Raw genomic sequence first — 27,480 nt, 5'->3', positions numbered from 1 at the left:
AAATAAATAAAATCTTTAAAAAAAAAGATGTGGGATTTAAAAAAAATTGTCATAGCACTAAAAATGTTTTATGACTATATCCAAATTAAATAATAGGAAAGAAGGAAGTATTTTTAATCTGAAAATTATTTATACATTTTCTTTATTTTATAAATTAAATTGTACTTTATCTTCAGAAGTGTATGAATTAACTGCTCAATGATTAAAAAAACAACAAAACGAGAACAGACCCTAACTTAAACAGCAGCAAAATATCACAGTATAAAAGCTCAATAAATGGGGTAAAATTCTCAAGATGATTTCATGTCACAGTAGGTTTCTTGTTTCGATTCACAATGACCACAGTGACTGATCATCTGCAGATCTCAGATCTTGAACTGTGGTTTCAAGAGTGACTGGAGTTTTCTGTTAATTCAGTGCCCATGTGAGCAGCACACTTGGAATACAACGGCTAAAATCATGAATACCTATTTCTCTTGGTATAGCTTAAGCTTACTGTCCCCCCTCCACACCTATGTTTTTAAGACTGAACCCATGCTTAGAGTTAGAATACCAAAGTACTCCAACTCTGAAGGCTGTCTTACCCTCTTTAGACTAATAGACTTTCTTCCAGGTCACATAACCTCAAATGGCTGTACATATACCGATGAAACCCTTCATTTTCACTGTCTGTAAAATTATTGGGGCGCTTTCCTTCATTTGTGCAACAAATATTTATTGAATGCCAACTAGGTTCAAGGCACCATGCTCAGCATTGGGAAAACAGCCATCACCTTGCCCTCATAAAGCTTATAGTTTAGTGTGTTAGAAAGGAACCAAAAGATAAATTTATTCATATTTTCAAGTATGGTAAATGACATGGGAAGAAGCCCAGGGTATTACAAGAGCACACACAAGCTGCCACACGAGCGGAACTATGGGTGGTTAAGGGAGCTTTCACTGAGAAGGTGCTATGTTTAGGCTGAGACACGAAAGAGGAAGGATAGACAAGGAGGAGTCATTAGTTACATGCGCGTGAGGGGTTGAGATAAGGGTAGAGAGCATTTCTGGCTGAAGGCACAGTGCATGCGCTGGAAAAGGGGTCCAGTGCATTGGAGGAAATGAAAGGCCAGTGGGGTTTGAGCACAGGAAGGTGGGGAGAATGCTGGAAGATGCTGCTGGAGAGAGTGACACAGTTTATAATATGTTTGGGTTGAGAATAAGACTCTAGAGAAATAAAATACAATTTTGGATAAAGCCACAAATAAAATGTAAACACCGCCAATCTTAAGTTAGACATAATCAAGCGAAGAGAACATATACCAATCAAAATTTATGTCAAAATGAAGAAGTCAATTTAAATATTAATTTCCTCTGTGCTTACAATCCTAACATCTGTTGTTCTGGGGCTATCAGCATAAGAACAATCATCCCATTGTGCTTTAAATGTCTCTAAGTACTTTTTAAGGAAACTATTTGCAGGATTTTTGTATCCATGCTAATTAGCTCTTCATAACATAAATACATAATACCCTGCACATTGCTGTGATTTTGGGGTAAGAGACAACATATTCCTGAACTTTGACTCTACAACTGAAGGATCCCATGTAATCAGCTGTTAGAAAAAGAGCATGTGACACCATAGGAAAGAGGTAGGATTTTAATAGAAAAGTCCCAGTCTGAGCTGGGACACCAGAGATAGGGACTTTGGGTGACAAGTATCCACCTATTCTTCAGAGAGAGAGCTCATCAGTCAACCCTTACCTCTATGGCTCACCTCAGATCTCAGACAGAGATTCTTGTGGGGAGAAGGACTGACCTAAGGAAAGGTATTAGTCAGGTGAAGGAGGCTGCAAGAGCCCCTTGGAGGGACAATCTGCAAGCAGACGGCTGCAGTTCATCTTCTGGGTGGATGCTTGGTGAGCTGTAGAACATTTCCCTCTCGCTACCAAACCTTAGCAAGGAAAATTCATGGGAGCTAGTGCATCAGAGCTGGCGGACCAAGGACACGTAGGAGTCAGGCAGACACCTCTGGGAGGTGTTCAGAAGTTCCTGCATGTAAGAGTCTCTGTGGGGAAGATAGAAGAAAACCATATGGGATGTGTGGCCATGAGACAGGAACTGAGGGGGCCGTTCATGAAAGGTCCATGAGGGAGCACGTGACCACTGTTCTGGAAAGGTCCCATCAAAAGTCCCTGCTTACTGAGGAATGACTCTGCAACTTCCATGTTTGACTACAGGGACTATTCAGTTACCAAGAGGGAACTGCAGATACCGCCTGCTAAGTAAAAGGAAAGTCTATTGCTATTTCCTTCTCAGTCCCAGTCCCAACATGGCCCCTCACTACCTTGACTTCCTCACATCCGATGGTCTTTTTCTCTGCTCTACCTCAGCGCCCAAAGCTGTGATCATACCCTAGCCCTGGTCTTTATTGGTAGCTGTACACTTTCTTAAATCAGTTTCAAACATGATGTCTTTTTGGTTCCTTCTCAGAATATTCTGACCCCAACCAGTCCTAACGCATTCTTGCTGCCACCAATTCCCCACCCCCCCACCAAGTCCAGTCCCCTTGCTGGACTAGGCTCCATTCTCCATTATTAAAAATTATTCCCTTGGGGCGCCTGGGTGGCTCAGTCGGTTAAGCATCTGACTCTTGATTTCAGCTCAGATCATGATCTCAGGGTTTGGGATTCTGTCCCATGTTGGGCTCCACCCTTAGGGGGAGTCTGCTCTCTCTCTCTCTCTCTCTCTCTTTGTCTCTCTCTCAAATAAATAAAGAAATCTTTTTTTTTTTTTTTTTTTTAAATCACTCCCTTACATGGTCTTCAATTCCCCTGCCCTTTTGAATACGAGTTTTACTGGAAAAGTAAGACTTCCAACCTCAGTTAATACTACAGCTCTGCCAAACCCAAGCAGCTGAATAAGCTGGGAAACAAACAAATGAATTATCATCATGCTGAATGTTTCTCTTTAGATTCATGTGCAAAACCCTCAAAAGGGCCCTCAGTGCCTGGCAATCCTACCACATTTCTCTAGTTAATTCACTCCCACTCTTTCAATGATGATTTCAAACTACCTCCTCTCTCCTCAGACCTCTAAAATCCAGACCTCTTCTTCACGACCTGCTGTTACCTGTGCTTATTATTTCACTGAGAAGCAGAAGCCTCTGAAGAGAAACTCAACATCCTGCTACCATCGCATTTCCCAAGCTGCCCGTTCACCCTTGCTCCCATTCTTCTGAAAGCAATGTCTGCACTCTTATCTCAGCCAATCCCTTGGCTTACGGTCTGGATCCTGTCTACTCCTGCAATGATCCACTCTGTTCTCCAACACACATTTCCCCTCTCTGCTGGAATATTCTTATTTGCACATTTTCAAAGTGATTTTAAATAAAACCTCCCTTGCTCCCCCCGCCAACACCATTATGTACCTCCCTTCACAGCAAAACGCCTTGAGTTATCTCTCTTTACTGACTTCATTTCTCTTTTTCTGTTCTCTTTAGAGTTCACGCCAGCAAGGCTTTCATCTGCACTATTTGACCGAAAACTCTCCTGTTGAAAGTCAGTAATGACCACATTCACGCCAAATCCAGTGGCAATTTAATTAGGATGTTAATAAGTGTCAGTGAAGGTAAAGCACTTCACAAAGGCCACAAAGACACAATCACAGAATCTTTGATGGTAAGAGGCTGGTATTACAACAACTAAAGACCAAACTATGTGCTAACTCTTGGTATGTAACTTTCCACAGATACCAAGTAGGTTAAAGAAAATCTCAAATAGTGACCAAAGGCTTAGTGTTCACAGAATATATCATATGTACATTTTAACAAAAAACCTTCTGACCTGTTAATGTATTTCTGAGGTCGCAGATGTAACCCAGAAACCTCATCGTTTAGTCCATGAATCAGTTTTGGTCAGTATTGACAACCTCATGGACACAGATGCATATATAACAATGTTCCGTGTGCAATAAAGAAACAATGCCATTTATTCTAGTCAGTTCCTTTGGCTTCATCTACACTTGTGATGTACTAAAGGAAACATGAAGGAGAAAAGTGCCAGAATGAGTAACGCTATGATAACTGGGCAAGACGGCCAAATGGCAAAATGATCTTCCAAGCGCAGAATTCCTTGATGGTTTGTTAAAAAAAAAAAAAAAAAGTTTCTTGACATAAAACAGTAAATTATGAGTACAGACTATATACATATAGTATATAAATGTAGTCACTGGAAAATTTCTAATAGCATTCTTCAAACCCTTATTTTATAAAGAAGGAAATTCATGTCCAAGAGAAGCTGAGCCATCTCCAAAAACCAACAAACAAAAAAGAGTAGAAACCCAGAATCTTTTTTATACCCTTCCAGTTTGCATTCTACTCTGAAGCAGCCATGTTCTGATGGCAACTGAATTAATATAAATAACTCCAATGTCTCCCCCAGCTCCAAATTTGCATATTCAGCTGCTTCCTTAACATTTTCCCTTAGATCTAGAATACCTAATAGGTATCAAAAACTTTAAAGAGCTCAAAGAAACCCTTTATTCATCTCCTACTTAAATGTATTGCTCACCTCGTTTTCTCATCTCAGTGAGCAGCAATACCCAATTGCACAAGTCTTGTCCTTGTTTCTCTCTGGCTCATCTTTTTGCTAAATACCCGAAAGCCTAATTGATGTTCAGTAACAGCAGTTTGACATTTTCCTTCCCAGGTCATGAAGCAAATGATAATGTCTACATGAGCATTAACTACCACTTTTTCACCATCTCTGAAATGAAATATGTGCTTTTGCAAAGTTTCACAAAATACAGAAGTGATATATGGGGATCTCTGAGAGATGGTTTTGCAAATTGTAAATGCAGAGAAGGAGTTAACCTACACTTCTTACTCCAGGTATCTGATGAAAGCTGTTTTTCTTTAAGCCTGCAAATCTGCCAGCGTGGAAAAATTAGCAATTAACATCAGCAAGAAAAATCTATAGACCAAAGTCACAGAAAACCTGCCTGCCGGGTTTAACTTATTTTAGGATTTTTAAAATAAAAAAATTACTTGATGTTGTCTGTAAGTTTCTGGCTCTTTCTGAAGACATTCAAGACTCCAATTGTGTTGTGTCGTATGTGTTTTTGAACTTCAAATGTGACCATTACAAACACGGTATGGGCGAAGCCCCTTCTAATTTGTACTGTCGCTGAGTGGCCCCAGATGCAGGGAGGAGCTGTCTGCTTACTCTCAGTGGGGTAGCAGAGTCTCCCTTTGGTTGAACATCTGGAGGTGATCCCCCAGCAAAGTTGAGCGGTTGCCTTGCTGGCTACAAAACACAAGACGAAACATCTGTGTGACAGATAAATGTGCGAGCCTGTGTGACTCTCGGCCGAGGGCCCATCTGTAAAACACACCGTGTGTCATTCGTCTGACACCAGGTGCACTACTTTGGTGGGGAACCCAGCTGAGAGGAAGATCATGGCTGTGCTTCTCCTTCTCCTTCCCTTTCATCTATGCTCTTCCTCATCTGTCAGTGTTTCTCATGTTCTCCCTGCCACTGACGGCGATCATCCTGAACACCAAGAACGGAGTGGCCAATCCATGACCGCTCTGGGCTTGTAACACACACACACTCCTCCGCACTCACAATGACATGCTATAGACCGGGCAGGATAATTTATCTATGTTTCAAACATCTTTAAGCGTGATCATTCCATTCTTGTCAATCCCTGCTAGGCTCATAATTATGGCAGATCCATAATTTCGATGTTTTATATTCCATGTTAAATATCATATAGTCTACTGGCAAACGATGTAGAATTCATGAAATAATATTTAAAGGCTGTGCTGCTAACCTTTACACATGAGCACATTAAGCTCCTCTGTGTAAGTTACACTGTTTGAGAAAATCTGGAAATCAACATAAGTGTAAGTGCTATCGAATAAAGTATCTTTAAATTCCGTATTTTGAATTTTTCTCGAGGAGATCTTTCACGTCCCCACAAATATCTTCAGGTTTGGAAGGGTAACTAAGAACAAGAGTGTATGAAGACTAAGTCAGTTACTGATGGACATCTGGTTTTCTGAAATTGTCAACAACCCATTAAGCACAAGTGTTTGAATGTGATTATTAAACTATGCAAAGTGACCTTCAACCCAACTCATCACTTTCTTATTTTGCCTCAGATTTGAAGACAGATTTTACTTGGGGAATGGCACGAGTTTTTGTTTTTGTTCTTTTTTTTTTTCTTTTAAATAAATGCAAAATTCTTCTTTTGGAAAATGAAACCATTCCCTTAAGCTCCAAGGAAACTAGATTTTAAAACAATGATAAAATTCTGTCTCAAATCACAAATAGATTAGGTACGTACCAACTGTTCTCAAAAACAACATGCAGAGCATGGAGGGCTTTCAAATTGAGAGGTCTACTTAGCGAAGCACTCCCCCTCAAGCCAAAATACTCTATGCCATTTCACTTTTGTGCATTTTAGGGAAATTGCCAGAAGAACACAAACTAAATAACAAGAGAGAAATATTTTCTAAATATTGGTTCATTATTCACACTAATTAAAAGTCTAACTGAAAAATCTCCCTTCTTACCAATATTGAAGAGATATAAAACTAATCTAGGGGTGAAGTGAATTCTTAATAAAAACATGTTTGGGGGCGCCTGGGTGGCTCAGTGAGTTAAGCCGCTGCCTTCAGCTCAGGTCATGATCTCAGGGTCCTGGGATCGAGTCCCACATCGGGCTCTCTGCTCAGCAGGGAGCCTGCTTCCTCCTCTCTCTCTCTCTGCCTGCCTCTCTGTCTACTTGTCCTACTTGTGATTTCTCTCTGTCAAATAAATAAATAAAATCTTTAAAAAAAAAAATAAAAATAAAAACATGTTTGTCTGTATAACTTTAATGGTTGTCTAAAACAATGCCTGCAATTAAAATATCCTTTTTCTGGTTTCAAATCACACTAGTAATTCAATAACTTAGACAAGTGTTAACTTCTGGAAAGGCTACTGAAAATTTCCTCCTTTCAGTGTTTCCAGTGAGTTAGAGAAAGTTACCCACCTACTCTTTCATTCATTGGACAATTTTTTATTGAGCACTTACTATATGCCACACCCTGAGAAGTGCCATCAGGCAACATCTCAGAGGAAGAGGCAGAAAATAAGCAACTGAAGACTGGAACTTAATGTGTAGAGAGTGATGGGGAAAAGGGTGAGCATCTGTGTCTAATTTGTATGGGCAGGGAAGGACCCTCAGAAGAGGTGATGTTTGAGTGAAGAGAGACTCCAATACCAAGATGGAGTTATGAGAAGATCTGGTAGTTGAACATTCCATACAGAACAGTGACTAACACAACTGCTGGGGCTGAAATGACATTCCCCACAGACTGGAGAGGAGGCCAGCAAAGCTGAAGGTCAGTAAGTAAGGGAAGGGTGTGGGAGATGAGGTCAGCAATGGGGGCAAGAGCCAGATCTTGACAGCCTTGTAGGCCACAAAAAGATTGGATTTTATCCTTTGACAATAAGGAGCAACTGGGGAGTTTTAAACAAGCTCGTGACATGATTTGATTTGTATTTGTAAATGATTACTCCAAGTGCTATAGAAGATTAGATTGAGGTAGGCAAAAGTAGAAACAGAAAGATCAGCTTTCAGAACATAAATCCCCAGCAAGAGAGTGTAACAAGACTTAACCAGAACACAAATGAGCTATTTTTCCTTCTTTTACAACACTTTGTAATCTTATGTCTTTTTATTACATAATAGCATTCCCCCCACCAATAATCCCCTTTCCAATCTTCAGGTGATAGTACACTTTCTTGCAAAGATTTCTTTCTTTGCTTTTTAATGGTAACGTACAGAGGCACAGTTAAGGAAAGTCACCGTTGGTGATTTTGGACTAAGCCTCAGAATAGACAAGATCTCAAAGCCAATGATCTTCAAATCAATTGATTCATAAACATCTCCCTTTCTCTCCACTGATCGACCCTTGCTTTGGTAATCTGGAAAGCAGCACAAGCTCTATTTAAAAATGGATGACCAAGAATAAACCCCAGAAAATAATGGCCACATGGAAATATGGGTCCCAATGTAGCCAGATTTTCGATTTTTTTGACAATGCCAGAAATCCAGATTTGTATTTGAAATCTTCCTGTTTTTAAAGATTAACCAATTAAAAAAAAAAAGACTGACCAATAATTGAAATGCTTGTTAAGATACTAGGCAAACCAATGAACAGCAGTTCAGTGGAATGGCTCCAGTCCACAGAGTGTCCGCCTATGACCTCTGAAAATAATCCCTTATGGCCCTTCTTACTTCAACATTCTAGGGTTTAGATCATTTCGAGCTGATGTCTGCCTGTTCTTAAAATATGCCATCCTTCATACTTGTGAGTTGTTTTATGTTCTCTACATGGTAAAAAAAAAATCAACTACTTTGCCAGGGGTTAGAGGTAGGGGTTGGGATTGACTACAAAGGAACGACACAAGGCAAATTTGGAAAGGGAAGAAACTGTTCTATATCTTGACTGTGGTATTATGTGACGATAGGCATTTGTGAAAATTCAGTGAATTGTACAGCAAGAGGAATGCATTTTGCTGCATAAATTATACCTCGCTAAATAATTCAATAATTAACAGTAATACTGTTCCAAAGAGAAAACAAGGTCTGCTTCATGATGAATACAAAGGCTCAAGCTGGAACCAAATTTAGTGGTTTGGTTTACAACAAAGTAGGCTGATGCAAGATTGAGGCAAGTAGGAAATGTGTATCTTGGAAATATTTTAGCACTTCCAGAAAACCAACATTTTCATTAACAGAATAAGGAAAATGAAGCTATTAGTGCTACAGAAGAATAGAAATGCTGCATTAAAATTTAGTAGTGCTTACCGTGTTCACGAAGCACTTTCAGTACATCTTTTCATGCACTCCTCACTATAAACCTCTAAAACCTGCAGATTAGAGAATTACTGGATGAGGAGGTTCAATACTTTATCAAAAGTTGCAAAATTAGTAAATAATTCTGCAGGACATCATACACTTCTCTTGGCAAGGTCATCAAGCATTCTAGATGTTGCATTTCATATGAACTATTCATTATATAGAACATTCTTTGACTAGAATGATATGTTTGCAGGTCTATGGGTCATTCAAGGGAAAGAACATGCCTTCCTATTTTCATTTTTAGCATGCAGCATAATGGTTGCTAGCAAATCTTTGTGGAACACCATGAACAACTCCATACCAGGAAATTATTTTTTAGAAGTGATTTTTTATTGCTGGTTGATACAACTAAGTTGATAGCAAGAGAGTAAGGGTGCATTTAAGATATGGGAGGTTAGCCCTGGATGCAATTCTGCCTGAAGGAATGGGAATACTCTAGGATCGTATGACATTTCAGGGTCACTCTAACCTCTGAGATTTCATATGTATTTAGACAAAGGGCAGGAAGATACAAGGGACAAAAACTAAAATCAGGACTTTATAAGCAACCAAAATCTATAACAAAGAGACTGCCACACATTGCTGGTTTTTATGTCCACAAATCACTTAGCTTTATTAAAAATTCCTTAGTAAGACTTAATTATTTCATCCTGTCAAATGAAACTATTTGTCAAGGTTGAGAAACAACCGAATTATTTAGCTTCCCTTTCCCTTTGAACAGCCTGGAATCAACATCAGTCAAACTATTCACATGGCTTAATTCCCCAGATATTTTTCTTTCCCCTATTTTCTTACCTCATAGTCATGTCCAACTATTGTTTTTCTCATTCAGTAAAAGCGTCTCTGACTAGATGAACAGTGCAGAGTGAAAAGGAAAGGTCGAGGTCCTTCCCTTGGTCTTTGAGTTATGAAAGCAACACTGGGAAAGCTTGTGAATGTTACCCATTAATCCACTGAAATGGTCATTTAGTTTCTTTTACAAACACGGGATTTCATCACATCTAATAATAAAGCAACAAGCCATTTTCTGTATATTATAAACCATCAACTTGTAATTATGTAGTGAAATGCTTCTCTATGAATTCCCTGTGATGATGTAAGCTGGGATGGCAGTAAGTGGTTTTCTTGAAGCTCAGCACATACCTACACAGATCTATTTACATTGGGCTAATCATGTCGAAATAACATCTCTTTAAGGGCAAAGTCGAAGTTTCTTCTATAAACCTCTATAGATAGATAAATAATCTAGGGGTTTTTTTACTGTTATAAAATTAAGACTGCCTTTCGGTGCCTGCTAAAGTTTTTGGACATACTATCCATCTAATGGGCAAAATGTAATCCTAAATTGTTGATTAAAGACTCTGCCTGGAAACCTACTGTCAAACGGAGAGAGAGAAATTAAACCTGACAACAGTAATGCCTACTTTCCTAAATGAAAGCCCAGTTCAAGTTTCTACTCATCCATTTTTCAAAACTTAAAACAAGGCATTTTCCAACCACCCATGGATTAGATGCCAAATTTGCATTTCAGTTGAACTTGATGAAGTCAGTAGACTTTCAGCGTCAGGCTCCCTCAGAGCTCTTATGAGAAGATTTTTCCCCAATCTAAAAAAAAAAAAAAATAATAAAAATAACAGTTTTGCAATGTCAGGGCCTGGCCATACAGCACCCACTGTTGGGAAGCTTTACGATCCAGTGGATATCCGAATGTCCCCCCATGAGAGCCACGTAGAGAGGCTTCCGACTTACTAATCGGATGGAGGGCAATGTGAGAAAAGTTGAGCAGTGGGGTCAGGAAAAGGAGTTTCTTCATCTTGACAAATCCAAACCAATACCAAAAATTAAGACATAAAATAAGATCATCCTCCTTTTTTGTTTGTTTGTTTGCCTTGCCTTTAATTGTAAGCTTTCTACTTTGGGCAAAAATAAAATTAGGAAAATGTTGTCTTAGGGTGCTTGGTTGGCTCAGTTGGTAGAGCATACCCATGATTCTTGATCATGTGACTCTTGGTCTTGGGGTTGTGAGTTCGAGCCCCACATTTGGTATGGAGCTTACTTACAGTAAAAATGTATTTAAAAAAAAAAAAAAGGAAGAAAAAGGAAAATCTTGTCTCTTGCTCCATGATAAAAACAACACTAAAATCCTAAGTTTAGGTTCAGGATAGACGTTTGGGTCATTCAACCTATGTCAGAATTCCTGCTCTGTCAACTGCTGGTCCTGTCATGTTGGTCCACCTACTCGAACCCTGGAAATTAAACTTAGTGGGGCGCTGGGATGGCTCAGTTGGTTAAGGGTCTGCCTTAGACTTGAGTCATGATCCTGGGACTCTGGGATCGAATGCCAGGGTTGAGGGGCTCCCTGCTCAGCGGGGAGACTGCTTCTCCCTCTCCCTCCACTGCTTCCCCTGCTTGTACTCTCTTGCTTCCTCTGTCAAATAAATAACATCTTTAAAAATAAACACAACTCATTAAATTCTGTGATAATAAAAAGAGTGAGTTGTTAAGTTTGAGAAGATGACATACATAACAATGCTGGCTTGGTGTCCCAGTTTACAGTGGCTCCTCCTTGTAACAGGGAGCTGGTATTTGGAAAAGATACCCAAAGTACCTTTGGAGAAGGTGTGGGAGGATGCATAGCTTTTAAAAGAAGGGGAGGGAAAGATACCCTTGGAGTAACAGGCGTAGCAAAGAGCAGAAACTGGCTCATGGTTCTCCACTAATCACACTTAAAATGTGAATCTTCTCACAAGGAAGCCATGGTTAGAAGTACCTGGGTTAAAATAAAGCTAATACATAACAAATAACATGGAGGACATAGGGAGATGGAGAGGAGAGGGGCGTTGAGGGAAATTGGAAGGGGAGATGAACCACAAGAGACTATGGACTCTGAAAAACAACCTGAGGGTTTTGAAGGGACAGGGGGTGGGAGGTTGGGGGAACCACGTGGTGGGTATTAGGGAGGGCACAAATTGCATGGAGCACTGGGTGTGGTGCATAAACAATGAATTCTGTTACGCTAAAAAGAAATTAAAAAAAAATAAAGCTAATAGAAAGCATTTCCTTTGGTGTTTGATAATAGGAAGTGTGACTTAAAAAATGTAAATTTTCTGGAATGCTACATCTTTATAGTTGTTGTTCTTCAAATATATCTCCTTGGAAAAATATGCACTTTGCTCAATAGTGCACAAAATAGTTCTATTTTAGAAATGCCTTCTGGGATATTTTATAAGGAAAAAAATCACACACACACACGCACGCTATGTTTGTGTTGACCACAGGCAGCAAAGAATATGGTCCCATGGGCTGCTGTGGATGGACGATCGGGGACAAGGAGTGGATATGAATCATGAGGGGGTCATGAAGACTATGTAACACTGATGTGAGAAAATTATCTCAAGAAAAAGAATAAAAGAGATACTATTCAAAGAATCAAATTCTCTTCTGAAAACTCCCCATTTGTTCTATTCCAGCACTTGAGGAGAATTAGATTCATGCCTTCCTTGTCAGACATAATATCTACCTGCTTTAATAAGGGCAACAGGGACATCTGCTTGGCCTCTCCTTTACTCAGCTTGTCTTAGATATATTTTTATTATGACAAAATAGCACTCATGTCAAAATGCCTAAGTATCACAGTAATAAATATATAATAAATACTTATATCTACAGTGAACCTTGACATATAGAAGATATCATCACATGATTTATGTGGGTTTTTAAAAAAGGTGTTGGCTGATATCCAGTCAAAGGAATGCATAAGATATTTATCACAGAGCATATTACCAAGAGAGAAAGAGAGAAAGAAAGAAAAAGAACAAGCAAGAAAGAAAGAAAGGAGAAAAAAGAAAGAGAGGAGGAGGAAGGGAGGGAGGAAGAAAGGAGGATATAAAAAGGACAAGATAACTCAGAGAGGTAACTAAGTAAGTCTTGTTTTACTTCCTCAAAGAAACAATTTTCTTCCACATGTCCCCTATCCAAGTACTTAACATACTGTATTACTGTTTACTCTGTTTACTGAATATTTCATTCCTCTGCTCCCCACACTGTAAGCTCCAGGAGGACAATGAATGTTATTATTCTCTTGGTGCCTAAAATTGCATCTGGCACAAAGCAAGAATTCAATGAGTTGCTAAATGGATAAAGTATAATAAATCAGTATTTCCTTCAAATAAGTACTGAATGAAGAAGTTTCTTGAAATTTCTGCTCATGTGGGTTTGATAGAATGAGTACCAAAAATATGGGTACTAGAAAAATTCTAGTTAAAGTAGAAATTTAGTGTGCATCAATGCTATTCTGTTAATACTATAACAGAAATGATTTAAAGAATGTTTTCATTGGGTAGGGGGCAGAAATCTATCCAAATTATCTCACAACAAAAATGAATGAAGACACTGAAGAAAATTTCTGTATATCATTCCAATAGTGATACAACTAGAGATTTGCCCTTCTATTAATTAGGTAGTGCTTGGAATCCTTCAAAAATCATAAAAACGGTCAAGTAACTTCAGAGTGTTTTGCTTTCACTAATCACAGTCTTATTTTCCAGAAATTCTGTTGCAATATTTAAACTTAGAATGAGCCCAGAAGAAAATTACCAATACCCTCTTACTTTTTTGTTTGCCATTTTGTATCTATGGGAAAGATTCGTCTTTAGAAAGCCTTTTAAGCTTCCAATAAAAAAATGAAAGATAACTGGGAAAAACAACAGTCTTCTTTTGATGCTAGTATAAAGAAACTCTTGGTTTTTTGAAAAAACTCACAAGTCATCATTATAAGAATATACCATATGGGGGCGCCTGGGTGGCTCAGTGGGTTAAGCCTCAGCCTTCGGCCCAGGTCATGATCCCAGGGTCCTGGGATCAAGCCCCGCATTTGGCTCTCTGCTCAGCAGGGAGCCTGCTTCCCTTCCTCTCTCTCTACCTGTCTCTCTGCCTGCTTGTGATCTCTGTCTGTCAAATAAATAATAAAAATAAAAAAAAATTAAGAAAAAAAAAGAATATACCATATGATAGTAACAGAAATTTTTAAATATATTTCTCATTTTAAATATCTCAAAAAAAAACCAAAACAAAACAAAGAAACGTGCAAGCCATGACTTTCTTATGGCTAAACTTCTCAAAATACTTTCCTTGAAAACTGAGTATTCAAACTGATGGACCAGAGAGACAAATCATTCTGATGGGTTTTCCACTCACCTTTCTAGCTTGTATAACAATGCAAATACTATGTAAATCCATCTAGCTTGTATAACAATGCAAATACTATGTAAATCCATTCCAGTCGTATTTCTGCTAAACTATTAAATACTTACATCCTAACTGCATGAGACAGATAACTATGTTATGACATACACATTTCTGCTGTAAATGTCATTAAAGTAATAAGCAAGGGGTAGGTAAGTTGTTTAGTATGATTAATAATATTTATGTTGTAGAGTTACAACAGGCAAGAATGACTGCTTTCATAAATGCACTCAAACAATAGCAAGATATTAGAAAGTTTTCAAAATTTAGTAAGTCAATTACTGTATATACTCTGCTCTGAAAAGGACAGCTTTGCTTTTAATTCTTCTAAGGATTATTAGCAATTCCATTATATCATTAAAAATTCCATAGCAGGAAGGACAATCATATTTCATTGGATACAGGTTTAGAGATAAATCTACTTGGTTTTTTCTTCATTGTCATTGCATTTTTTGCTTCTCCAAATCTTAGAAAAAGAACCATAAAAAAAGTTGAGGGAGCAAACGGAAAGGACATTTTCAAATACGTTATCTGCACACCTACGTCTTTATGTGAGCATGTATTTCCTGCTATAGTAAGTTGCTCAAGAACAGGACCATGTTTTTATGATGCCAACTATTTGGCTCTAATCTGACATGACTCAATACAGATTCATGTGTTATACCAGGAAAAAAATGATATAAATTAAAGTTTCTGTGGTTATTTCTCATCAATGGTCAACTCAAAATGGTTAGAGTGTAGCTAAATATATGACCATACAGAAACTCTTTGGTTTTGGCATCTAAGTTATGGCCCTCACATAATGTGAAATAAATGTTTTCATCACCTCATAGGGAAGGGAGAGCAGTAACAATTCATTTCTTGATAATTCTATTGTGAATACTTCAGAATAGGGACAGAAATTCAATATTTTCTTTAATAAGATTCTTCTCTGTTCCCTTAGACAATTGAGGGCAGGTGAAATATTTTCAAACTCTGGAGAATACCCAATGTGCATATGCCATTGGACCAAACATATGGAATACATACTTGGAGAACCGCCAACAAGAGACCTGCTTGAGTAATCTAAACACCCAAGCTGAGAGGGGTTAATATATAAAGATCAGCTTTGTACTTTGAAGTTTTCTGGACTTCATTTTGCCTAATTAAGACAAGATTTAATAATCAAACCACTGTACAAACATGTACCTGAAAGTATAGGTTTGTTTCTAATTTTGGGAAGAATTCTTAACAGATTCCAAGGAATCAGCTCCACATGGGAGAAGGTCTCTGATAAGATTTGCTTTTCTCATTGCTCAATGCAAATGCCTGCTTTTCATCTTGGTTTCTTCCATGTGACTGAGGTTAGCATCCGCCTGTCAAAATCTCAAGTGTGATACTAAAATATAAAGATTCTGTTATCAGCATACCCCAGAGTCTGAAATAATGTATTCCAAAATATTCTTTAAAGTATTCCTAGGAATCTAATGAACTTAATTCCAGATCAAAATATTATGAGGCAATGGGGTGGGTGGGTGGCTCATTCAGTTCAGCATCAGACTCTCGTTCTCAGCCCAGGTCATGATCTCAGGATTATGAGACTGAGTCCTGCACTGGGGTCTGCACTGGGCATGAAGCCTGCTTAATATTCTCTCTTTCTCCCTCTTCCTCTGCCCTTCCCCTGCTCATGCTCCCTTGCTCGCTTGCTCTCTCTCTCTTTAAAACAAAACAAACAAGAAACAAAAACAAAACCCCAAAAACAAAACAAAACAAAATATTATGAGGCAAAAGGTAGGATTCCCAATTTTTCTTCCTTCATAAATTTTTCGCATCAGTCACCAGACAATTTACGTAGTAAATTTATGTAGTAAATACGTTGTAGTTTTAAGTAGTGCTGAGAGACCACAAAACAAACAAGCCAAACTCTACCACAATATAGCAAACAATCACAGAGTCACATTCAAGTCAATGAGTACCAGGCCACTCTTACAAGAAGGAAGTTGGTCTCCTCCAGGGAGACTGCCTTGGTACAAAATAATTTTATAAATTTAGAGAAATGTCGTAGCAATAACAGCATCAACCTGATGGTATATAAAGAGCATGTGGTATCATGGACTGCCATGTGCAGTGTAGTAAGAGACAGCACGAAAGACAGTGGCCATGGCCATCCATCGCCAGCGCCCATCTCCCTCCCCCGCAACCCCCACATCATCTTTGAAGGCAGCAAAGGGCTGGGCTGTTCAGTTGTATGGTGCTCAGCCCGAGCTCCCTTCCTGGCTCTGCCTGTGAGAACAGAAAACCTCTTGCCCTGCCTGCAGAAAAGTGAGTGCCTGATGAAGAACCCCTTTCTCCTACTGCCATTAGAAGGGTGATTAGACCTTTACCCATGAGGCACTGCTTTGTTTCTGTCACGATGCAATAAAGCTCTTCCGCAGTAAGCCAATTTTTAGCTACCTTTAGTAAACAGAATGGCGTTTCTTAATAATCATACCTCTACAGATACTTGTAGATGATACAGTAACAAAGGATAGGATATGAACCATGCTGTTCATAGAATCGTGCTATCTGGGACGATGATCATGACAATAACATGCCCAGGAATGAGAAGACTCAGCTTTGTAAACCTGTCATAGAGGAGGGTAATGTCAAAACTGAGTAGACGAGTTTGCTTATGAATTCACAGAAGATGTTTTACGGGCCTGGCCTGCCTGACGTTGTTATATTGTAATCACTGTTTCTTTGTGGTTGCCTCAACAGGAGAGCACCTAAGGATGTGGTGAGATACGGACAGCAGCTTCCCACTTGGCCACAATAAGGCTGCCAGAAAATTACCACACATTTCTGAGAAGTTGCTTCAAATGCAGTTTGGAATAAAATGGGGCATGCTAAAAAATAGATAGAACATGGATACATACAAGTTGCTGAGAAATAGTTTGTGGGCTCACCTTGTATCTGCCTGCACCTGTGGGAACTTTTTGAGTTGTCAATCCACCACCTTCAACTCTGCCCCAAGCCTATTCTATGAAACCAAAAAAATGGGGCTCTGCACTCATGTGCCTGTAGGTGCTTCTGAATTCAAACAGGTCCTCAATCATAGAAGCCCTCACCAATCAGTTATCTCAGTGTTGCTACAAACATGCTGTGAATGTAATGAGGGTAAAAATACTGATATTGTGATGCTGTCCCCAGGGCTAGGATGGCAATCTCCTGTCAACGATGATGCGGAGATACCGACATTTTCTTTCTGTGTGCCTGGACCAGAGAAGGGAACCCCACTTTCCCCACTGGTGGTTGTGACCTCCTGACTTTGACTTGGGGGCTTACTTTGTTCATGTGGATCTGCTGCTGGTATTGCTTCTGCTTCTCCAAGAACTGCTGGTGTTGCTGCTGAATGACCAGCTGAGCCAACGTGCTCTGAGGCAGAGGTGCAGACTGGGTTCGATTCAGGGGCCTGTGACGGGGTAATTTGTGGGTACCTCTAATGCCAGGGGAAATTCTCTCCTTTGCTGCCAACGGAGACTGAGGATGTAAGGGAACTCCACCTGAAAAAAAAATATATATACATGTACACATATGTACAATTTTGCTTAGGAATAGACAAACACACACACACACACACAAAACCCACAGAAAATAGATATAGGAGATAAATGTGATGAAAACTAGTGATTCTACCAGGCACACATCAGAAGAAAGCTAGGCTGTAGGGGATGGAGGGAGAAGTGCCAGAACACCAGACAGGTAAGCACCTGACTGGTGACTCACCAGTCATTGGCCTCAGTATGTATGAAGGTTAAATAAGGTGCGGTGTTTCCCCCCACCACATGTCTAGAGGAATAAACAGGAAGAGTAGCCTTTCCCACAAGACCAAGACTCAGGGACACCCTTGTGTGACGCTTTCAATCTTTAGGAGGGTCTTGAGCTAAAAAAAGACCTTATGACAGATCACGGATAAATCAAGCCCTAAAATGATCCACGAATGGTGTCATGATTATTTACCAGCCACGAGAAGCTTCTGCTGTCGCATTTGTTCTTTCAATAAGAGATGCTGCAGGAGTGCTTGGTGGCTGCTGTTGGGTTTTCCCTCTAAAGCAACGTGGGGATGGCTTGAAGTCGCTGGGATGCTGCCAGCGTACTGCCCAGGCAGAGGGACGCCTTGTCGGAGCGTCTGGGTCTCACACTTCTGTTTTTCTTTGAGTGAATTCGAAGCCTGTGTCAAGAAGTAACAGAGATGGTAATCCTCTTTCACCCACTAGGTCTGCACAGCATTAGCGTAGTTTCTTATTCTGTAATTCTCCCTCCCTCCACCCAAAAGAAAACCCCATCTGACTGATAGCTAAGTAAGGAAAATGTATGACGGCATGTCTTTTTTTTCTTCTTCTGATTTTTTTTTTTCAATTGAAGTGTAGTTGACATACAATATTACCCGCGTTTCAGGTGTTCAACATAGTGATTCAACATCTGTATATACCAGATGTGCTCACCCTGATGAGGGCTGTCACCATCTGTCGCCAGACGAACTGATTACAATCTCACTGACTGTATTCCCCTATGCTGTATTTTTCATCCCTGTGACTTACTTATTTTACAGCTGGAAGTTTGTACCTCTTAATCGCCTCCACCTCTTTTGTCCAACAGTGTGTCTTTTCAAACCAACCAAATTATTGGGTGAGAAATAAAAACAGAGTTGAACTATTGGAAATAAGTTAGTATTGAGTGCCGTTGTACTGAACATAAAGATTTCTTTTCCACATTGAAAATGATGCTAATTTTAGGCTTAATAACTGGGAAGTTTATTTAAAAAATGTTTTAGCATACTGTTGAAGTAAAAAGGTATACTGGCAATGTAAAATGGATTCAAATTGCTAAACTAATGACTCTATCATAGCAGTGAAGAAGCTGGAGATAAAACTGTCTGTAGCTCTGGAGTTTCAAGCAAAAGGAGCAATTCCTCTAATAAGCTCACAGAGCTATAGGGTTCTAATATTTAATTTTTAAAATAAAATTCTTCAGCCAACCCAATGAAAGGTTATATAAAATATGCAGGACTTTGACTTAAACATGTATTTTGTATTAATTCACAACAGATCCCCAAATCTCTAAATATTGAAAATGACACTTCAGATACTTTTGTTTAATAACATAAACTATAAGTGAAATTAGATCAAATAAAAATGCTATTAAGAACTTGAAATGTATGATAACACAGTAATAAGGTAATAATAATTATATCATCAATAGTAATAATGAATTATCCTATTCAAAGAATTTAATGAATGGAGGTAATTTTGGTATCACAAAAGCAGAAGTCTAATACCTCAAAATTATGTGGCGTGTTTCTTTTCAAAACTCATGTTTCATCTTTCAAAATTACTGTGCACCAGGGAAGCAAAGCAATTTTCAGTGATGGAGAAATTGAAGGACAAAGAGGTAAATGGTTTGTCTTAGTCACATGGCAAGTCAATGCAATGTTTAATCTAGAAGTGATTCCTTCTCCTGGCTTCTTTTCCTAAAAAATTTCCCACTATTCAGTGGGGAAATGGAATATTAGAGATCCCTTTGCCAAAGCAATGCTAAGCTTGAAAAATTAATTGTGATGGCCTCATCCACACCAAAATGGAAGCAAAGAAAAATGAAACTTCAGTCCAAACCACATTGGTTTATTCATCCAACGGTACCAAATTGTATTACCATTGAAACATTAAATGGTCTGGCATTAGTACTTGGTCCTTTGGGAAAAAATTCTCTCTGACCACATTAAAAGTGTTGTATGTTTGTGTTAGCTGGTAGGAATGACTTAGAACACGCAAAAAAGGGTGGACATAAAATGTTTATTCATGTGTCATAAGAAGCTTTTGTGTCACTATTTGCTTATCATCAGAAGAAGAGGAAATAAAAGAATAAAAGAAAAACTAATTTTTAGTAAGTGGAAATGTGAAAACATCATCCATGAATATTTATGTTCAGCTTCATCCGTAATTCCTTTTTTTCTTTTCATGAGAACCAACCATTTGCAAATGCTTCATGTGAAATTTCAAGGGGGTAACTGAAATCAGTTTATTTAAGCCTTTCGTCTTCAATTCCGGATATAAAACAACATCCAAATCCTGCTTTTTCCTCACTGGTGTAAGATTACTATATCATGTAAGATAACATTCCACTCTATAAAAAATACCAAATATGGGGCGCCTGGGTGGCTCAGTGGGTTAAGCCACTGCCTTCGGCTCAGGTCATGATCTCAGGGTCCTGGGATCAAGCCCCGCATCGGGGGGTCTGTGCTCAGCAGGGAGCCTGCTTCCTCCTCTCTCTCTCTCTGCCTGCCTCTCTGCCTGCTTGTGATCTCTCTCTGTCGAATAAATAAATAAAATCTTTAAAAAAAAATACCAAATATAACCAGATATCTTTTAGACTGATTACATAATATAGATTGAACTCAATTACAAAATTTATAATTTTAAAATGTCAGTACAGGTGTGCTTGTGCATAAATTAGCCCACCATATAGAGGGCTTAAATTCTGAAAACAAATGAGGCACAAAATGGTCAACTTTTAAAAAATTGCCTGGTGTGGGCATATTGTAAAAGACGTGAATTTGACTGCTAAAGTCTGACAAAATTGGTGCCAAGGGTTGAAATAAATTTCTCTTTAAACCCAATGTATCACATGACTTCTGTATAAGTACAAGTTAATTTACTCACAGTTCACGGATGAATTTTTCCAGGGAAAGAGTACAAGTCTTTTACAATGGCTAAAATTTATATTATTTAGGGGAATATGTGTAAAATAACTATTGCTATCTTCTGCTAGTAGGACAATTACCTCCCAGAGATCCTATTTCAGATGTCAGGACTTTTAAAGTAATTGATTCACTCTGAATCTCCTGGGAAGAATTTAATGTTGCTCTTAGAGAGGTTTTCCAGATATGTATTCCTGAGTACCGCAGAGTCCATAACTTAAATTCCGAAAATAAAGTCATTCACAAAATAAATTCTATAAACATATGCTGCTTTGCTTTGGAAGCTATGACTCTCAATACTGGCCTGGGTTGAGTCTTAGGACTGCTACTCAATGGCTCTGTGACCTTGGGCTTTTAAGTATTCCACGTCTCAGCTACTTCTTCAGTAAAAATGTGGCCTGTAATCTCTGTTTCATGGGACGGCTCTGCAGAGGTACTAAGGTAATAGATTTGGAGGTGCTTTCTTTTCTAAAACCTATAAAACATTATATAAATGTTAGTTATTATTTTTATATGTAGTAGATACTGTGGAACCAGTGTAATTCTTTAATTTGAAATCAAACTGAACGTCTCTGCACAACTCAGAGTGAAGTGTGTGAATTCTAGGAGAAGCGAACTCTACCAAGTTTCCCTGAAGTCTGAATATATGAGAAATGCAAGAAGGGTTTCCCTCCAACAGTATCCCTCAGGTCGCTGTGTAATGACTCACGTTGAGCTGTGTTGGCACTGCCGGAAGTCCCAAGGTAATGTTGGGCAAAGAGGGAGAGGTATAAAGACTTAGCAGGTTCATGGAATCTTCATGAATTAGAATGCGTTGCTGGGACACCATTTGCTGTTGGAAAAAAATGAAAAGACAGTCTCAAAACATTATTATATCATAAAAGTTACTGTAAAATGTTCACATTTCAGAAAAAAGATTTTATATTATCATAATTTGTCAAAATAGTGAAGTATTTTAATTGTTTATTTTATGATTTCTGTATCTGAAAGTTACATGTAAAAATTACAATAAAATTGTGCTCATTAGACACAATGATGGAATCTGAAAGAAAGGGCTTCAATGTTTGGTGTGCAAAATTCTTTTTAAAATTCTACCTTTATCAACCATAGTCCATGTAGCTACCATCAGTTGGTAAAGTACAACAATTAAAGTGACTAATTCCTACAGGTGTATTTTTGTATTACTGAGTGATGAGTATGTATCTAATACTGCTAGAATCATTATCTTTATATAGATTAAACATCACTTTACTGATGGGAACACTCACACAAGAAAATCTTAGATTAGATATCACCATATAGGACTTCTATAATTAATAGCATGGTTTTTTAAATATAAAATCTATGAATAGACAACTCCGTGTGTGCATGTTTAGGTCATTCATATTCAGAAGCTAAGCTAAATGCTAAAATGTTACAAGTTCCCTGTGCCACAACAGGATTCATTTACCTTGAAAATACCTTGAATGTTTTGGCATCACAGTCCTTTTTACAACAAATACCTTTTCTTAATCCAATACTAAGAGTCATGTTTTCCCACATGTGGCCTAATATGGTTGCTTGAATTACATTTTCTGTTTAACTCTTGCTTCCCTCCCAGAACTCTTATACAATAAGAGGTACAAAGGTCTTATTAGACTAAGGAACTCTGGCCCGATATGGTCCCCAAGGGAACAACATCCCTGAAAAAGAATACTCCATGTAACAGTATGACACAGTGACTGCTTTCTTCCCAAACAAAAAGCATATGGGACTCCAATAATAGACCACCTCCAAGAGGGATATTGCACACACGGGCTTTGACTAAAGTAAATATAATAACTTGTCAAGCATGTTTGGGGGAGCTGTAGATTTTCCCCTGGACAAACCTGGGATATCAATTAACTGGGGAAAGTATCATGTGCTAATACAATGCAACCTCAGAATGTCACTGAAGAATGATGCGCCACCAAAACACAGGATGTTATTCCAAAACATCACCTCAATCATACGTTTGTTTGGAGATGAGTCGTAGCCTTAACATAATAAGAGCAGAAGGTTAAAGGAGATTTTTTTCCTCATTGCAACTTGGAATTCCAAGCTAAGTCAGATTTTGTTTTTTCTCAAAAGAAAGTCAGATATTTGTGCATGAACACCCAGAGGCATATTGAAACCTTTAACATTATACTGACTTTAGATGCAACCCTTTACAAAATTAAGGTTGTCTAAAATGCCACTGAATGACGATTGCTGGAGAGGATCTTTCATCATTACAGTGAGATTGCATGACTTTAGGAGCTCTGAGTAGCAGTTGCCTATTTGCTCTAATTAAAAAGGCAAGCTTTTATTTTGCTTACACTCATACGCTTTTAACATTAATTTCTGGTTTGGAATATACGCTTGAACAAGAAGAATGTTAGAGGAAGTAAAAAATATTTTAACTAGCTTATTAGCAGCAAATAGTAATTTACAATAAAATGGTACTTCATTCACTTATCTGTTTTCAGAGAAGAGAAATATATGTGGAAAAACAAGCACTTCAAGTGATGTATAATATTCATTCCAGGTTGTATCTGCTTATCACAGCACTGAGACTGGACATGCACTGTGGGAAGGGCACCAAAGCCACACCACGAGTCTCACGAAAGAGGCCCTCCTCGTTTCCCAGAATGAACTTCTGCAATATCTTCCCACTGCATCCCAGGAAGCAAACCTACACTAAAGTAAGAAAAATATTTCTTCTTGGATGTAATGACAGCAGCAGCAGACTAGCTGCTCACGTGGGCTTTGATAAAAGTGAAGACATTCGGGAATATTCTTACTATAGGATTAAACAGCTAAAGTTTCATATCGCAGTTGAGTGGCTCCACTCCCTCTAACAGCTTACTGATTTTCAGCCCCTACTGTGTGCCAAGGACTTTTTGGACATCAACCCATTCTTCATAGGCATTCTGCGGCTCTCATTATGCTTCAATTATGAAGAAACTGAGTGATTTCCTTAATTCCCTTTCCCATTGGGATCCGCAATACAACTTTTAAACTGACCAAAATTTGTTGTCAGATACTGGTGTAGAAGCTACACAGCCCTCTCTGCCACCGTTACTGAAGGATACGGGAACCATAAAAAAACGTATGGGTGTAGGGGAAGCTTTAGAGGAGGAGAGGAAGCAAAATCATATCCTGAGGCTAATGGAAAAGAATAAATGTGTGCAACTGGGAACCAGCTGACCTGGGCATGAGAAGGAAGTGAAAGCCCTAGTTACTTTATAGACTTGAGAGTCTTCAAGTCATGGAGACAATTCCTGAGGAAACAAGGGAAGGCTTGCGTCCTTCAGGTTCACTTGGTACATAGCTGGTTCTTCCCACAGAGACTAACTGGTATAGTATTGTTCCCACAGAACTTCAGGGACTTGGACATTATTTAGTTTACTTCCTTCAATTACAGACAAAGTAACAGGCACAGCTTTTTCATAGGACGACTAGAATCACAAATGACTTCACAGACCTGAAAAAATGTTTTCCTCAAATTATCTTCTTTACATACAACTTTCCTCAATACAGCTTTTCGATCAGCATAGTCTATCTGTTCCAGGTTAGTGTTTTCTTAGAGCCAGAAGCTGGAGTTGTATTTTCTCTACACTGCTAAAAGAGTGTGGACACACTTGAAAGCTAGCGGAACAGGTGGTGAGAGATACCAATTCACTGAGAAAATGAAGGATCCTGACCAGTATTCTTACAAGACTGGAAGGTTACCCCACCTTAGTATTGTGGTGAGATCACAAGCATTTTCAGGCAAAGCCAGGATTTTTTTCAGGAAGCAGTTTTGAAACGGATCCAGCCCTGAAATCAAAGCTGTGCTAAAATGCCAACGTTTTACATCTTAGAACACGGGGAGGATGGTTTTAATCTAAAAATTTTTCAGAACCAGAAGCTATTGCTGTAGTGAGATAAAATGGAAATATTAAAGATATAAATGACTATCTTTTAACATTCATGAAACAATGAACCAGTAACAATTCAGCTGGATTAGCAGTGTGGCATTGGATGGTAGACGTACAAAGATGTCCTACATGACCAAGTTCATGTGCTAGTTAGTGTACAGAAGAGTAGAAAACAAACTCCTATGACCTGTGAGAATTACTGTAATTAGAATAGAGTTCATTAACTTCAATGGCACTGAGCAGGGTGTCAGTTTTTTATCAGGCTTTGATACACCAGAAGGAGCACAATGTGGAAAACAGGGATAGGACGGAGTGAGGTCTTGGGTCAGGGGAGACTTACTCACATCTCATTAAAGACCTTCAAACTGTTTTCTCACCATCAGAGCAACTGGAATCCCATCTTATGGATAATATTTACAATTCAGATAAAGAAAATATACTGAACAATTATATGTCTCTCAATAGAGCTATTCATTTTGCCATTGAAATCAGGAAGCTATTCATTTCAATGAAAAGACTCAATCTCTTACAAAAAGAATACTGGTAAAAATTAGAAAAACACAAAATCTCCATGTCACTGGGATCTAGAGAGGTAAAAACCTCTCATATCACTGGTGGGACTGCAGACTGGTATAGCAATTCTGGCAAATAATTCAGGACAATAAAATAGTTACGCTATATACCGTGACCCCAGAATTCTTCTGCAGGGAATTATATCCTCAAGAAATTCTCTCCTTAAGCTCTCATTCATCATCATTTAGGGTGATGTCCCTGAGTATGTACTGAAGCAGTTTTTAGTGATGGTGAGAGCTGGAGGCCACTGGGGCATCCAACCGGAGAATGGATAGGTACAATGGAGCACTGGCCACCATGGATTGTTACCATGATTTAAAAGCAAACTATTAGGTATGTGCATCCAAAATGACATGACTAGGTCCAAAAACATGTGCTTAGTGATAAAAATAAGAAACGGAATACGACTGGTAACACTGTGCCATTTATACTCACTAAAATTCTTGGATACAAAGCAGAAAATGCCTATGATGTAGAGAGCATACAAACAAAAATACTGAAGAGAATGACTGCCTATGGGGACAAGGAGAACGGAAGTGGGGACAGGAGATACAGAGGAAGGAAGTGAGGAACAGAATGGAAGGAAGGGAGGGAAGGAGGGGAAAAGAATACTCTTCTCACTCTGAAGACAAGTCAACAGATGCCTTCGATAGAACACGAGTTAGGTAAATAATCACCTACTTTTTAAGAAGCTCATATAAAAAGTGGATATAGAATTTTAAATTTAGGGGCGCCTGGGTGGCTCAGTGGGTTAAGCCGCTGCCTTCGGCTCGGGTCATGATCTCAGAGTCCTGGGATCGAGTCCCGCATCGGGCTCTCTGCTCAGCAGGGAGCCTGCTTCCCCCTCTCTCTCTCTGCCTGCCTCTCTGCCTGCTTGTGATTTCTCTCTGTCAAATAAATAAATAAAATCTTTAAAAAAAAAAAAGAATTTTAAATTTACTACATGTTCAAAATTAACCTACAATATGCACAACCATCAGAAAAAGAGTGTCGGTTACCCACAGAGTTCTGGTGAGGGGCGGTCGGGACTGGTGAATGGAAGTGTGGTCTCAGTGCCCTGCACCCAGCTCTACCGCTCACTGGCTTGTGACTGGCCAGCTGCCCACCTTCCCTGGACGTCAGCTCCTTGGGCCTGAGACAGAAGCACGTCTGACTTGCATGATCGGGCAACACCTGTGTGTATTAGGCTGGTATTCAGGAAGACAGGCTTGTAAACCCCAATGTGCTGCAGGTTTAAAAGGCCCCAGACCCCCAAATTAGACTTAAAAAAAAAAAAGAGAGAGAGCCACATTAAAAATTAAAAACAACAACAACAACAACAAAACTAAGAAAGAATTCCAAGCCAAAAAAAAAAAAAAAAAGAAATCTTAATCATGTAATACTTCTTACAGTTTTCACTGTAATTTTTTTAAGTAGTATTCATTTTCTCTTATCCTTTCGACAGCCGATAGAAAATGAACAGCTCCACACGATGCAGAATTTTTTTTAGAAACTTAAATCTCTAAGTTTTTATTTTTGCTGAACATCCAAGGATGTACTACTATGAAATGATCTGGTGACAAGAAATTATCATCTGACAGGGCTCCCTCTCCATTTAAAAGGCACTGCTGAGGTGCCTCGTTAGCGCAGTAGGTAGCGGGTCAGTCTCATAAAAGGCACTGCTGAAGGTCTCATTAAAGGTCTTGCTTTACAATATTGACTCATGTTATTCCTCCTAAATGATTCTTCTGTCATAGCAACCTCTTCTCCCCAAAGATGGGGGGAAAGCATTTTATTTTCTGCCATCTAAAACCCTGGCTCCACACCCACGCAGAATGGAGCATAACATTTACAGCAAATGTCACAACAGCCATTACGAAACAATAGGTAGATGAGTCATGTGAGCTGGGGGCAAAACAAGTGACATTTCAGATGATTTCAGAGTACTTAACATTATTATTAGAATCCTTTTAAAAAAATCATTTGTATCTGCTGGGGAAAAAAAAAATATGATTTAAAAAAAATAGCATAGCAGAGCCAGCCACTAATGTTCAAATAGAAATAAACCAGCTGCTTGGCTACTGTTAACATAGCTATCAAATAAATCTACGGAATCTAAAATAATGGTGTTGATATTCGTGGAAACATCTG

General features: G+C 38.8%; 1 protein-coding gene across 18 annotated transcripts in view; it reads right to left on the bottom strand.

Annotated features, from left to right (window-relative positions):
- HDAC9 (histone deacetylase 9) overlaps positions 1-27,480 on the bottom strand; it is an 872,408-nt gene that overhangs the window by 383,284 nt on the left and 461,644 nt on the right. For all 18 annotated transcript variants that reach the window (XM_044246154.1, XM_044246156.1, XM_044246162.1 and 15 more), the window contains 3 exons: positions 21,567-21,689; positions 18,121-18,331; positions 17,446-17,663 (listed from right to left, as the gene is read on the bottom strand). In XM_044246154.1, coding sequence (XP_044102089.1) covers positions 17,446-17,663; positions 18,121-18,331; positions 21,567-21,689 — 552 coding nt within the window. The remainder of the gene's footprint in view (positions 1-17,445; positions 17,664-18,120; positions 18,332-21,566; positions 21,690-27,480) is intronic.

The sequence above is a fragment of the Neovison vison genome, chromosome 4 (genome assembly GCF_020171115.1).
Source record: "Neovison vison isolate M4711 chromosome 4, ASM_NN_V1, whole genome shotgun sequence".
NCBI classification, from domain to species: domain Eukaryota; kingdom Metazoa; phylum Chordata; class Mammalia; order Carnivora; family Mustelidae; genus Neogale; species Neogale vison.
This window is presented reverse-complemented; position numbering and strand designations above follow the sequence as displayed.